This window comes from Trichomonas vaginalis, chromosome VI (genome assembly GCF_026262505.1).
Source record: "Trichomonas vaginalis G3 chromosome VI, whole genome shotgun sequence".
Taxonomy (NCBI): Eukaryota; Parabasalia; order Trichomonadida; family Trichomonadidae; genus Trichomonas; species Trichomonas vaginalis.
The window spans coordinates 16,695,179-16,709,150 of NC_067208.1; the positions used below are offsets into that span (position 1 = coordinate 16,695,179).

The following is a 13,972-nucleotide window of genomic DNA, read 5'->3' on the forward strand; positions in this document are numbered from 1 at the left end:
ATCGGAATAGGAGTGTTTTGGTGTTTTATTAATTCTAAAAGACTCCTATCGTCTTGAAAATGACAACTCTATTACTATTATTAAAGGATAAGCCAGAAAGTAGTGGGCGCATCATTAATGTCATTTAGTCAATATTAATGTTAAAATGAATGAATACAATAAATAAAACATAATCAATATTTTAATTCTCGCATTTTATTACGAGAATAAAAAAAAGTCAAATGCTAAAAGTGACACATTTCTTTTGAAAGATTTGGTCAATTTTAAGTTTTTAGAAGTTAAGATTACATTATGATGATATATGGCACGAGATATTCCATGATTCTGATTTCAATACATCGTATTCAGAGCATTATGACTTCATTAATAAATCTGACAACTTAAATTATTTCATCTTATCATCACGATTCTATAATTTAAGCGAAACTGGAGCCATCCGCTTCCACACATCCAATGATGAAACAAAATGTCTTGTAGTTACAACTAATTTTGAGAATTGTAGTTCAGGCAAACAGTTAGGAGGTTCCCTTTATTTTGATAATAATGGTCAATTTGCTCAGAAACAAAACTTATATATTAAATCGACAAACACTGCTTTGAGTCCTTCTTTTCATGTATCTGTTTCAGAAATTGAAAATTATAAAAATGAAATAAATGAATCAACCATTTTTGATTGTGGCCAATTAAATAATTGTGTTGCTCTCCTAACACTGAAGAATGGTAAACAAATAATTGATCGATGTAACATTACTTCGAATAAAGTTGGCACTGTATCAGGCTATGCAATGTTTGCTACCTCAGATTTGTTCGTTAAATATACAACAGTTCGATCTAATAATCAACTTGCGAGTGAATTTTTAGACCCTGTCGCATTAGCTTGGCATTATTCTTCGAAAAATAAATCTATTTCTGTAATAGCATGCAACTATGTAGAAAATAATGATGCAAGTGATGATGGAAGATTGATTGGAGCATTATCGAATCTATATGTTTGCCATTGCTGTATTTTAAACAAAGCAGTTAAAACAACTTTTTATATCGAAAGTGGTTCAATTGTAGTCAGTAATTCATTTACTGATAACAATTCAACCTCAAACTCTGTAGAATTTATTAGCATGATTGAAAGTTCAGAGTGCAATTATTTTTTCGATGAAAAAATTCATGACAACTGTGACATAATTTCATCTATATCCATTTACAAAGCTAAGAAAAAAGCAAATAATTTTCAAAACAAATTCAAAACATTACTTTTAACGATGATATATACTCAAAGGAATAAATAGCAATAAATAAAATATTCTCAAGCAATATTTGAACGCAATAAGTTTTGGATTCATAATACTTTTTGATATGTTTTGATGAGATCTGGAAATATTTTATAACCAGGCGGTTCTCTTTATTTTAGTGATAAAGGACAGTTTGCTCAGAAACGAAATTCATATATTAAATCGATAAATAAAGATGAAGCACTTCTTTTTGCGTAAAAGTTTCCGAAATTGAAAATTCTAAAAACGAACAAAATGATTCAATAATTTTTGATTGTGGTAAAATAGACAGCTATCTTGTTCTCCTCGGCCTGACACATGGCAAACAAATCATTGATCAGTGCAATATCACCTCAAATAAAGTTGGAATTGTTTTCGGTTACTCAATGATGTCAGTTTCTTCAAATTCGTTCGTAAAATATACCACAATTCGATCAAATAATCAATTACAAAGTAAATTCTTCTCCCAACCTTTTGCATTAGCTTGGCATGCTTCCTCAAATAATAAATACATTTCTGCAATAGCATGCAATTATATCGAAAACAATGATTCTAGCAGTGATGGAAGACTAATTGGAACAATACTAAATATATGCTATTGTTGCATTATCAACAAATTCGTAACTACTACTACTTATTACACCAATAAAGGTTCGATTGTTGTTATTAATACATTCTCTGATGATAATTCAGCTTCCTTAAACTCAATTGAATTTAATAGCATTGTTAACAGCTCAGAATGCAAATATTCCCTAAATAAAAATATACTCGATAATTGCAGGCTATCTAATTCAATCAAAAAGGCAAAACGAAAAGGAAATAATTATAAAAATTTCCTTTCGAGAATAGTTTGTTATCAAGAGAATAAATAAAATATGCATAAGTATATTGTTTAATTATGACTCGATGACCCATTTGATAAAAAATATTTAATCGAGATGCTGAAAATGGACAATATCATGAAGTTGTTATATTCTTACAGAAATATCTTCAATTCAACAATATCAAGTTCATATCATTCATTACAATAGCAGAAACAAACTCATTTTAAATCATTAGCATTTTAATGGTTTTCTATCTTAGTTTATATTAATGGCACAATCCTATCACAAAATGCTCAAATATAAGTGGTTTAATTCATTATTGCATCAAAATATGTAAACAGGAAATCATTTATTCTCTAAACGAGTGAAAGTCAAGAAGATATATATAAAATTATTTAAATTAGGAAAAAAGTATTCAAGTTCCACTTCATAAAGAAAAAGAATAGATGCATCATGATAAAAAATCTAATAAAAAATTTTCATAAGACACTCAATTTAAATTTTTTTAGTTCTAAAAAGATGATTGTTCCCAATGAATATGTATGTCCAATTACAGGGCGTACGCACACAATTGTATACAAGAACCAAAATAAAGATAAGCTTATCAATTACTGCAATTCAGTCATTTTCAACTTGAATAATCATATAAAGAGTTCATATTTCTTTACTGTTGACACTGAAGGTAAAATCAATGAAATAGAACTATGTGATGTATTCGTTCTACAATTTGCAGAGTGTTTTGCAAATAAAAAAGACTTTATTCGATATAAAATTACGGGAAAAAGAAATGAAACCATTGATCTACAAGACGGATTCATCATAATTGATCCAGATGACGATGTGAAGAAAGCATTAAGATCGGTATTCACAAATTATTATGTTTATACGATTTTCTTTGATATTGTTCGCGATGTTCTTGGCTTAATGAAGCTTGGAATTCCTGTTAATGGATTGCCAGATAAGAATGGAGTTGTCAAATGTCACACAGTTATAGATACTCAGTACAGATCAAATTCAGGAATTCCATTTTTCTGCTCAACATTAAGTCTTAAAGATACAATTAATCAAATTGATTTTCCCTGCAAACAATTAGCTGCAGCTAAAGAGCAATTAGAATTAAAGTCATCAATTGATTTTCCGAGATTGATTTATGAAAACCAAGGTAAAAGTAATTCCGAAATTGTTCCGATTTATATCGATTTAATTCCTTATATTTCAAATGATATTGCATTAACAGCTTTGTCATTGCTTGCTTATATCAGAGAAAACAGCCCAATAATCGAAACTCATAGCACGCAAGCCAAGCAATTGACAAAACTTTGGAAGGAAGACAAACAAATACGAATAAAATACGGAAGTGCAGCCTTTCTTAAGGAGTTACATAACTCACAACATATTTTGGATAATCCAGAGAAGAATTTGTTTTCAACATATATTTGTGCATTTAAACTTCACAAGTATGCTTATGCAATCAAAAAAGCAGATGATAACTATCCTTTTAGATCTAAAGACTTAGTCAAGTTTTGCAAGGCAGCACAATCACGTATTGATGGAAAGAAAAATGTTAAATTCCCTTCAAAACAAAATGTATATGAAAATTTAGTCAAAAAAGGTCTGAAGAAATATAACATTCATGGAGAACTTGAAAAAATACTTCTTAACGAATATGAGCAGCATAAAGATGAAAGTGAATATCAAACAAAGGATGTATTTAAGACTCTCGGCCAATGCCTTCATCCTTATTTCAGTGAATTTTTGGAATATCATTTTAAACGATGGCCTCAGTTCATGAACAAACGATACTAACGATAAATCTTACTGACTCCATTGCTTCCTAAATAATGAAATGAATCAGTGAATAGAGTAAATAAGAATTGAAAAATTTCGGATCATATGAATAATGACTTAAAAATATTTATTCCATTGACTGAAAGAAAAGGATTTGATGAAAATCAACAACTTAAAAGCAACTTATTTAGAGATTTTAATAGACCTATAGTAACTACTGATGAAAATATATTTTCATTACTTGAATTATATTGTTACTATGGAGCAGTTGATAGTTCCAAGTTCTTAAGAACTAAATTTAACTCAAAAATAACAAAAAATGTCTCAGATTTTCATTTTTGGGAAGAAATCCAGAGTAAATGAGTGAATGTTTGAAACATCAAGAAACAGATAAAGAATGCATGGAATATGCAATTATTTCACATAACATTGATTTTATAACATTCTTAATGAATGAGTACGGTATAAGTATCGACTTATATGCTTGCGCAAATTATAATAATCTTGATTCATTTTTAGTTTTTTACGATCAATCGAATAATTTAATCAGCTGCTTGATTTCTTCACCGATGTTTAATATTACATCCCTTGATAAATATTTCCTTTCATTAGGTGTATATGTCAATAAAAAGCTTTTAGATGGAAAAACTGCTCTTCATATTGCAGCACTTTATAATAATAAAGAAACAGCCGAACTTCTTATTTCACATAGTATATATATCAACGAAAAAGATAAAGATAGAGAAACCGCTCTTCATAATAAAGCAGCAATTTCTAATAGTAAAGAAACAGCTGAACTTCTTATTTCAAATGGTGCAAATATCTATGAAAAAGATAAAAGAGGAAGAACAGCTCTTCATATTGCAGTAGAAAATAATAGGAAAGAAACAGTCAAACTTCTTCTTTCGCATGGTGCAAATATCAATACAAAAGATAAAGTTGGGAAAACCGCTCTTCATTATGCAACATGGAATAATTATAAAGAAATAGCCGAACTTCTTATTTTACATGGTGCAAAAAATAAATGTTTTAACATATAATGATGATATATATATATACACTTCCGAATGTGAATAAACAAATAAAAAAAAATAATTAGAAAATCATGTATTTTGTGACATTTCCAAACGAAGACAATCTTGTTTTTGAATATCGTGATAATTATGATACAAGAGCTTGCAGACAGATAAACACCAAACAATAGAATCAATTCATTTCATGAAACTTTTTTTTTGAATAAAAAAAGTTACATTACAACTTTACAAAATTTATGTGTGAGGGTGATTTTAGTATCGCAGAGCTATTTGAGTTGTATAAAGATTATAATGATGTTTTCAAATCATTATACAGGCTCAATACATACAACGAAGATGAAATCGACAAAATTTACACAGATATTAAAACCAAATTGATTGAAACAAACTTACGATCACCGAAATATATAATTGAAAATTCTATTAATGCTGCTGTTGTATACAACAACCGCTATTTAATGTCATATTTCCGAATCTTCGAAAAAATAAAAGAAGATTATCATTTGGAGAATATCGAAAGGATAATTCCTGGTTTAGATAAACTTGTTTACGAAAAATATGGTTTTTGCTATAATCCCAAAAAGAGATTTAAACATATCTCATTTGATTATCTTGACAAAAACTCAATTTACAAATCTATAATGGATGATGACATAAAATCATTTATATCCTTTACAGAGACAACTGATTTTGATATAAATCAAGTTATATACGATTTTTTAAATCCACGAGTTATGTATTATGAAAACACTTATTCATATCTTGAATTATGTTGCTATTATGGCGCAGCACGTTGTTTTAAGTTTTTAAGGACGAAATTTAATGCAGAAATCAATGAAAATTGCCTTAATTATTCATTTCTTGGAGGAAATCCAGAAATAATGAGCGAATGTTTGAAGGTTGTGCAGCCAAATGCCAATACAATGCGTTATGCAATTATATCACATAACATTGATTTTGTTAGTTTTTTAGTCAACGAATACAATTTACCAGTTGATAGTCATTATTACTATGATTATGATAATCTTGAAGCATTTTTTATTACATTAGATCATGATAAGAATTTCAAAGAAAGATTATGTGATGCAATGCATTTTCGCATACCATCACTTTGCAAATATTTCATTTTACATGGTGCAGATCTCAATCAGAGAGATCATTTTTGTAATGATGGAGGATATCCAATCCATTTGGCAGTTCAATATAATATGAAAGAAATCGTTGAACTATTATTATCACATCATGTATCCATAGAGTGTGAAACACTCATCAAAGTTGTTAAACCTATTGAAATCGCAGTTGATGAAAAAAATATTGAAATTATAGAACTTCTTCTTTCATATGGCGCAAAACCTACCGCAAAATCTCTTGACTTAGCTATTTACAGAAATAGTAAAGAGATTGTAGAAATTTTGATTTCACATGGTGCAAATGTCAACGAAGAATTACATAGATTTAATATGCTTTCTTCAGCAGTTTTTAGAGGTCATAAAGAAATCGCTGAACTTCTTATTTCACACGGTGCAGATATTGACAAGCAAAACAAAAACGGAGATTCAGCTCTTCAATTAGCAGCACAGGAAAATAAACCTGAAATAATAGATCTTCTTATCTCGCACGGTGCAAAATTCGACGGAATTGATCACAATGGTAACAATGTTCTTTTTTATGCGGCAAAATATAATGATCTTGAAAGAGTAAAACTTTATATATCTCATGGAATTGACATCAATGCAAAAATTAATGGACAAACCGCACTTTTTGCCGCAGTTCAAGGAAACGGTTTTGAAGTTGCAGAACTTCTTATTTCTTCTGGCGCAAATGTAAACGAAAGAGATGCTTCAATGAATACTCCTCTTCATTTTGCAGCAAAACTTCATTCCTCAGATATTACACATCTATTAATTTCACATGGCGCGGACATCGATGCGGTGAATAATCTTGGACAAACTCCAGTTTCAAAAGCTATCGCTGATGTTCTCTCAGATATTGATCTCATCTTATAAAAAAAAAGATTCTGTCCACTTGTGTCCTGTAACAACTTGTGTGAAGTGCCGAAAATTAACCTTATTAATTTATGTGTTTATTTCTTAAATTTTAAAGTATCCGTGTCCTTAAAACTGGAGCTTACTGAGACCTTAAATTTGAAAAATTGATTTTAAAAATAGCATTATGCATTTAAGAAATGAAAAATATTGATTTGTTTCAGCTCCATCTTAATTAATAAGTGAAAATATGATAATATCATTTCAAACCACAAAAAAAAAAAAAAAAAAAAAAAAAAAAGGTAGTGGGGCTTCCAGGCACTTCGTGCCCTCTAGCCCTAAGAATTTTGCCCAAGACCCAAGAGGAGGACCGAACCCCAGCCGACCAGCCGGTGATAAAAACCAAAACCGTTGTTATTTACATCATATTAATGGTGTCGCTTTTCACAAATTATATATGTTTTCATGTTTTGTCACTTTTCTGTCACTTTTCGGGTAAAAACATTTTTATTATTATATATAAATGAATTTTACAAAACCACCGTTACCGTTCTTTGGAAATAAGAGTAGATGTAAAGATATTATATTGAGAGAACTCAAGAAACTACCGAATGGTCTAACATTTGTAGATTTGTTCGGTGGAAGTTTCTATATATCCCATTTGTGCCATATAATATTCCCAGACTCAAAGATTATATGCAATGACTTCGACAACTATATGGACCGTCTCAAACATATTCCAGACACAAACAATATATTGAAAGAGTTAAAAGAAAAGATACCTATAGGTAAGATGGAACGTATACCATTAGATAAGAAAAATATTGTGAGAGAGGTTTTGAAAAAAGCAGAATATATAGACTGGAATAGTATATCTGCTAGACTATTATATAGTGGTGCTATAAGAGTTCATGACATTGAAACACTTATGTCAAAAGTTTTATATCTTAACTATACAAATGTTTTCAAAGAGAACATAGAAAAATATATTGAGGGTATAGAGTTTGTGAGATGTCATTGGACAGATTTGTATGAAAAATATAAAGACAAGGAAAATGTTTTCTTTATAGTGGACCCGCCGTTCTATAACACATGGGATTTTCAATACCAAGTAGACTGGACTTTGAGAGACTCTTTAGAAACTTTAGACGTTATACATAACCATCCATGCTTTTACTTTACATCCGATAAAAGTGGTTTGGAAACCGTTATGAGATGGTTAGAGACATACATGACTATGAGTTTATATATGACAAGATAGAATATGAGAGAGGTCCTATAAACTGGAGAAAGTGTCACAATAAAGAAATTTTATTAGTAAGTAAATGTGGTTTGAAATAGGACTACTTGTTTTAGGCTTTTTCCATTGTGTCATTTATTTATTTGACGTGGCAGAAAAGTACAGAGAATATGAAGATGAACCAATGCCTGCAAATGTTCAGTATATGTACTCGTAAGAGATATTTTTATCTAATATTAAATGGACGCACAGAACTTAGCGAATGCACAGCAACCTGGACAACCAAACCCAGAGAATATTCCAAATGAAGTTAGAATACAAACTGCAATGGCAAACTATGTTGGTCAAGTGCCAACAGATGTACAAATGCAAACTGCCATGTCAAATGACGCTGCGTAGGTTTGCCACCATGGTATGCAAATATGAGATGGAAAGAGTTTTATACAAACCCTGAAGTGGGATATAAACAACTTTATGCAGATGACGCGAACACAGGAGTTGACCCAGAATATGTTTTCTACCAGAGGAGAAACAGAATGTATGAGCTCCAGTTAAAGAATGCTATGGAACTCAACAGGAAACGTAAGAGACTAGGCGGACATTAGATTTTTACATATAGTAAATGGGTTTCTTTGGAAGAATAGGAAACTTCTTTCGAAATGTTGGAAGAGGTATATGGAATGGAATAAAAACCGTAGGAAGAGGAGTATGGAACGGTGTCAAAAATATTGGTAAAAGAGTAGGTCAGTTCGTTGGTATTATACCTAAAGACCCTGAACCAGAAGAACAAGCTCCTGTTATACAACAGCCTGAACCTGCACCACAGTCTAGTTGGCAACCAAATCCAACACCTCAACCGTATTAAAAAATTATATTTTTACCGTTCGATAGTAGTTGTATATGAAACTAAGTTCTAAGTAAAACGCATGGTATAATGGAATTATTCTTTTTCTTCCATCTGTAGTAAACCATACTTGAAAGTCTGAAATACTTCCACTTGGTGGTTCGTATAACTTTGTAGGTTTTTCGTAAAAGTCATTTGCCAAGCATAAGAAAGAGTTTTGGGGCGCCAGAAAATGAAGCATGAACTATCACAGCATCTTGGTCGAAAACATCTTTAAATAAATATGGTTCATCTCTTGCATATCGACTGTAAATATTTGCTAAAGGAAGTTCGACTTTCTGATTTTAACATTCTTTGCAAATAATATACCATGACATTGCAGTGAATTCTGTATATATTTGTTCGTCTTTATTTGGATTGTCTTCGTAGATTTGAAATGACACTTGTGAATTTTGTTTGTCATATACAATTCTCACATAAAGTGTGCTATCGGTATTCGCATATTCATCAGCATATTTGCATAACATGAATTTATTTTATCTTCTATATTTTTAACGCAGTCTGTAGAGAAGATGAAAGGTCAACTTGTATTAGCTCAATTTCTTCCCACATTTTTCGTTTCCCTTCAGATATATAATCTATATGAAACTTTACAATAAATGGAAAACTTTTATCTTCTACAGACACAAATTTTATTCTACGAAAGCCAATAGCTTTTGTGACAGATGGGTCTCTTAGCCATCTTAATGGGTAGTCAAAACGATAGCCTTCATGCTTTACGGTCTCTGTCTCAAACTTTTGACCGACATTAGTAAAAAGTTCATCTAATGTTTAGTTGTAGCAACTCTTGAATTTTCTTTTCTATTGGAAGCATATTTTATCTAGAATAAAATGTCAAATGAAACAGCGTCTATGAGAGAAATACAACATAACCGACAACTCATTATGCAAGCTCTAAATAAGAACACACACAAACTTTTCAAACTATTCTAAGATATCTGAGTCATTGAAAGAAGGAAACTTAAAACTGACATTAAACCCAATGACAGATGAGTTTCTGTTTCAAGACAATAAGAACATTACTGTCTGTATAAATCCAACAAAAGGAACTTTAAACGAGAAACCTATAAATGAACTTCTTTTGAAAGCAGATGTTGACAACAAAGCTGACAAAGAATATGTAGACGATGCAATAGCAAAAGAAGAAGAAAGAGCTAACAATGCTTATGCAACAAAAGAACATACTCATCCTGAACTAGCAGACAAAACATATGTTGACAATAAAATGTCAAGTGAAGTGACAAGAGCTGAAAACGAATATTCTAAAAAGACTCATATACATTATATTAACCAAATACCAAGTCTTAAGGAACATTAGAGACAAAAGCAGATAAGACTCATACACATACCATTGCAAATATTACAAACTTACAAGAAACCTTAAACAGGAAAAGTGACGTTGGACATACACATACCATTGCAAATATTACAAACTTACAAGAACCTTAACAGGAAAGTGACGTTGGACATACACATTCTATATCTGAAATAACAGACTTAAACGTTAGCCTTGAAATAAGCAGATAAGGAATATGTGAATGAAATATACCAAAGTTTGATAGGAACAACAAAAAATATTGAAACTATTGTTGGCGACTTTTCTGTCGATGAAGAAAATAAATATTTTAGATGGCAGTTTGTACATTCCTTAAGAAATGGTACACGGTATAAACTCATTCCGAAAAATAACAATGAAATGTATGTAAGCTATAAAAAGAATGATGGTACACAAGTTAAAGTTCCATTAGACAACAACTGCTACTTAAACTTATATGGAGACGAACAAAAGAAATATTTAAGAGTTTATGAAATGGCAGATATGACATTGCCTGACCCAGCTCCAGCACCATATTATTATGACTATGGAGATGACGTCAGAACACCACATGTAGATGAACAAAAGCTAACATTATATTTAGATTATTATAGATATAAAAGATATAATGCAATAGAAAAAACGAGAATAGTATATTATTATACAGATGACAGAAATAAATATTATAGTCAAGATTTTACCTACCCCGAAAACATAAGATTATATTATAAAAAATATTCCGACATGAACCAGAAGAAACCTGAAATAGTTGCACTATATTTTAAGTTCAAAAGAGACAATCCTATAATATCTCATATGTTTGATTTAATGAACCCAGTAGGTTCTATTTATACATCTATGGATGCAAGAGGTCCTCAAGTAATGTTTGGTGTTGGTGCATGGGAACAAATAGTCGACAGGTTTTTGTATTGTGCAAACTCTTCAAAGGAAACAGGTGGAAGTAAAACAATTTCAGGTGAAAATTTACCTGCACACAGTCATTACATAGATTTAAGTACATCTCAAGCAGGTTGGCATAAGCATAGATATTGGGATTGGTCAGGAATGACAAAAGGTAAAGGATATGATGTTAAAGACAACGTTAAGTTTGCTATAAATTGTTACTGGAGTGACACTCAGGGAGAAGGAAACCATACACATTTCGTTACAGGATATACACAAACAACGGGACAAAGTAAAGAATACATGCCACCTTACATGACAGTTTACGCATGGTATAGAATTGCTTAGTCGTCATTTTCAACTTCTTTAGCATATTCGTCTGGAGTTGTCTTATATTTGTTAGGAACTGTCTTTGAAAGTATACCACCTTGAACTTTGACAAGTTTGAAACGAGGTCTGACAATAGTAGTTTTATCTTCTGCTTGCAGTGTGTACATTTTGCCATGTTTGCCTAAAACTTCATAATATTCTCTTGTATACTTTCTTCTATTTTTACGAACACGAATGTGAGTACCTGTCGGGTTCCATTGTTGTCATAGTCAATAGTATTTTCATATGGGTCGCGTTTAGGTATTTCTATTTTTACTTTGTCACCTTTCTGAAGTTTGAAGCCCGGCATTCTTTCTTGTTTGTCTCTTTTGACTAAATTATTAAATATATAGTCTTTCTCTAAGTCAGGGTTGTTTTTCATTTCTTCGGGGGAGTGGTTTCCCAAACCTTTTTGTTTACGGCTATTGTAAATATTTAAAACTTGTCTCATCTTTGCCATGGAGAAGTGTCTATATTTGTCGTCATATGACATTTCATTTGCTTCACCACCTTGTGGTTGGTTTAAGTCTCTTAACATTTTTATACATCGTCAATGACACCAAGAGCAGAATGGTTTTGGTCGACAATGAAATATTGGTTTACATTTTTTGAACGCAGATAGTTTTTAATATCATCTGATTTGAAAGAACTTTCACAGTCAGATGTCAGTTTTGTTGGATGGTATTTGTCAACGAATATTGTCAAAGCAGTTTTCACATCTAAAATATTTTTGGACCATAATGGTATGGCTTCACAGTATCTTGTGTTTTGACCGACAAATATTAGCCAGTATGGTGGTCCATCTTCTCTATACTCGGAATGTTTTCCAAGATATCCATAAACAAGCATTTGGTGTTGAACTAAAGATTTTTATCATGAGTGCTTTTTTTGTCGCTTTAGAAACATAGGGGTCCTTGTTCGGATTCGTCATTTTTTACCCTATAGAAATGGGTTTATTTGGCGCATTAGGCAGGAGTTGCATCCAGATTTTGCCCGCAGTGGGAAATAGCCAGAGGTGCATTTGGAATTGGAAGGAAGATTTGAGTACATTAGGTATACTGAAAGAGAAAGCACAACCTATTATACAAACTGTACAGAAAGGTTGGGATGTAGCACGAGATGCACAAATCTTATTCCAAATCCTGAAACAGAGGAAAGTTCAAGGATGGATGGACAATGTAGGAAGACAAGCAGGAAACTATTATAACAAAGCAAATGACTACTATAACCAAGCAGGACACTATATGGACCAAGGTGAAAGATTCTTTAACAGAGGATATAACCATGCAAACAATGGGTAAACAATAACCAACCTCAACCGCCTCAAACGTGGGGAATGTAAAATTTTTTACTGATATGAAATGAACAATACAGCATTGAGACAAATGGGTTCAAGATGGATTTGTCGATTCAGCAGTTACACCAGTGTTTGTCAAGTTCTTCCTATACAGGAAGTTTTAGACCGACTTAAAAAACCTAAACACAGTTGAAAAACCAAACTAAAATTTTTTACTGAGATGAATGACCGAAGAAGTTGAAACGGTAGATTTGACCCCCACAAACAAAAAGTTCAGAACCATTGTCAAAACCTGTAAAGAACTTACAGATGAAGAGAAAATTCAATAATAGAAAGTGCCAGGTCTGGAAATACAAACCCTAACTACAAAGTCACTTTTCATAGAAATGGAACGGCTAGTATCTCAAAAAAGAAACAGACTCTCACAAATAAAATATTGAAGTCTGAAGGAGCTTTCGAGACAACAGATGGAAAAGTTTATTTCACTGACCAACAGTTCATTATAGAAATCTCATTGACTTAGAGTCGAAATATTCTAAACTTTTACAACAACACAAACAAAAGTTGAAAGGAAAAACAAAAAAATGGCATATGATATTTATGAAGATGTTGACGACACAACTGTTCCTGCAGGTGAGGTAAAAGTCAGAGGAACCGAAAAGTGAGAAAAACCGATAGAAGAAGAAAAACAAAATGAAGATAAACCAAAACAAAGTTTAGTTTCCAAACTAAACCAAGTCAACCTTCATTAGCTGTATGGGTTGGCGTCAAAGACTTATTGCAGCAGGCGGTTATGTAAAGTAAAGAAAAAACATTTTTTTATTTTTATAAAAATGCCCCATATAGAATGGATAGAAAGTCTGCTAGAATAAAAGCAGAGTTTACAAAAATATGGTTGGAGAGTTTCGAAGAATTTTTAAATATAGGAAGGAAGACCCATAAAAGTCTATGACAAATTGTCTGGTCTTCGCTACGAAATGGATTTGGAAACAGCACGTGCCAATTATCCAAACAACTAGAGAGGTTAGAAGAAGAACGTCTTATGGAC

At 31.5% G+C, this 13,972-nt stretch overlaps 6 protein-coding genes across 6 annotated transcripts, besides 1 other annotated feature; 5 read left to right on the forward strand and 1 right to left on the reverse strand.

Annotated features, from left to right (window-relative positions):
- Positions 1 to 252: 252 nt before the first annotated feature.
- On the forward strand, positions 253 to 3,895 carry TVAGG3_0878160 (uncharacterized protein; the record flags this gene model as incomplete). The annotated part of the gene is made up of 1 exon (XM_001309604.1): positions 2,609 to 3,895. One exon carries the CDS (start codon positions 2,609 to 2,611, stop codon positions 3,893 to 3,895), a length of 1,287 nt encoding a protein of 428 aa, XP_001309605.1.
- Positions 3,896 to 4,236: 341 nt separating this feature from the next.
- Positions 4,237 to 4,917, forward strand: TVAGG3_0878170 (protein ubiquitination; the record flags this gene model as incomplete). The annotated part of the gene is made up of 1 exon (XM_001309603.1): positions 4,237 to 4,917. The coding sequence occupies one exon, from the start codon at positions 4,237 to 4,239 to the stop codon at positions 4,915 to 4,917; it is 681 nt and encodes a 226-aa protein (XP_001309604.1).
- A 230-nt stretch (positions 4,918 to 5,147) lies between these two features.
- On the forward strand, positions 5,148 to 6,917 carry TVAGG3_0878180 (spectrin binding; the record flags this gene model as incomplete). Its single annotated transcript, XM_001309602.1, has 1 exon — positions 5,148 to 6,917. One exon carries the CDS (start codon positions 5,148 to 5,150, stop codon positions 6,915 to 6,917), a length of 1,770 nt encoding a protein of 589 aa, XP_001309603.1.
- A 253-nt stretch (positions 6,918 to 7,170) lies between these two features.
- Positions 7,171 to 13,972: part of a mobile genetic element that runs on past the window's edge.
- Positions 8,559 to 8,741, forward strand: TVAGG3_0878200 (uncharacterized protein; the record flags this gene model as incomplete). Its single annotated transcript, XM_001309601.2, has 1 exon — positions 8,559 to 8,741. One exon carries the CDS (start codon positions 8,559 to 8,561, stop codon positions 8,739 to 8,741), a length of 183 nt encoding a protein of 60 aa, XP_001309602.2.
- Positions 8,759 to 9,001, forward strand: TVAGG3_0878210 (serine threonine-protein phosphatase family; the record flags this gene model as incomplete). Its single annotated transcript, XM_001309600.1, has 1 exon — positions 8,759 to 9,001. One exon carries the CDS (start codon positions 8,759 to 8,761, stop codon positions 8,999 to 9,001), a length of 243 nt encoding a protein of 80 aa, XP_001309601.1.
- TVAGG3_0878220 (uncharacterized protein) lies at positions 11,603 to 11,755 on the reverse strand (the record flags this gene model as incomplete). The annotated part of the gene is made up of 1 exon (XM_051250311.1): positions 11,603 to 11,755. The coding sequence occupies one exon, from the start codon at positions 11,753 to 11,755 to the stop codon at positions 11,603 to 11,605; it is 153 nt and encodes a 50-aa protein (XP_051085786.1).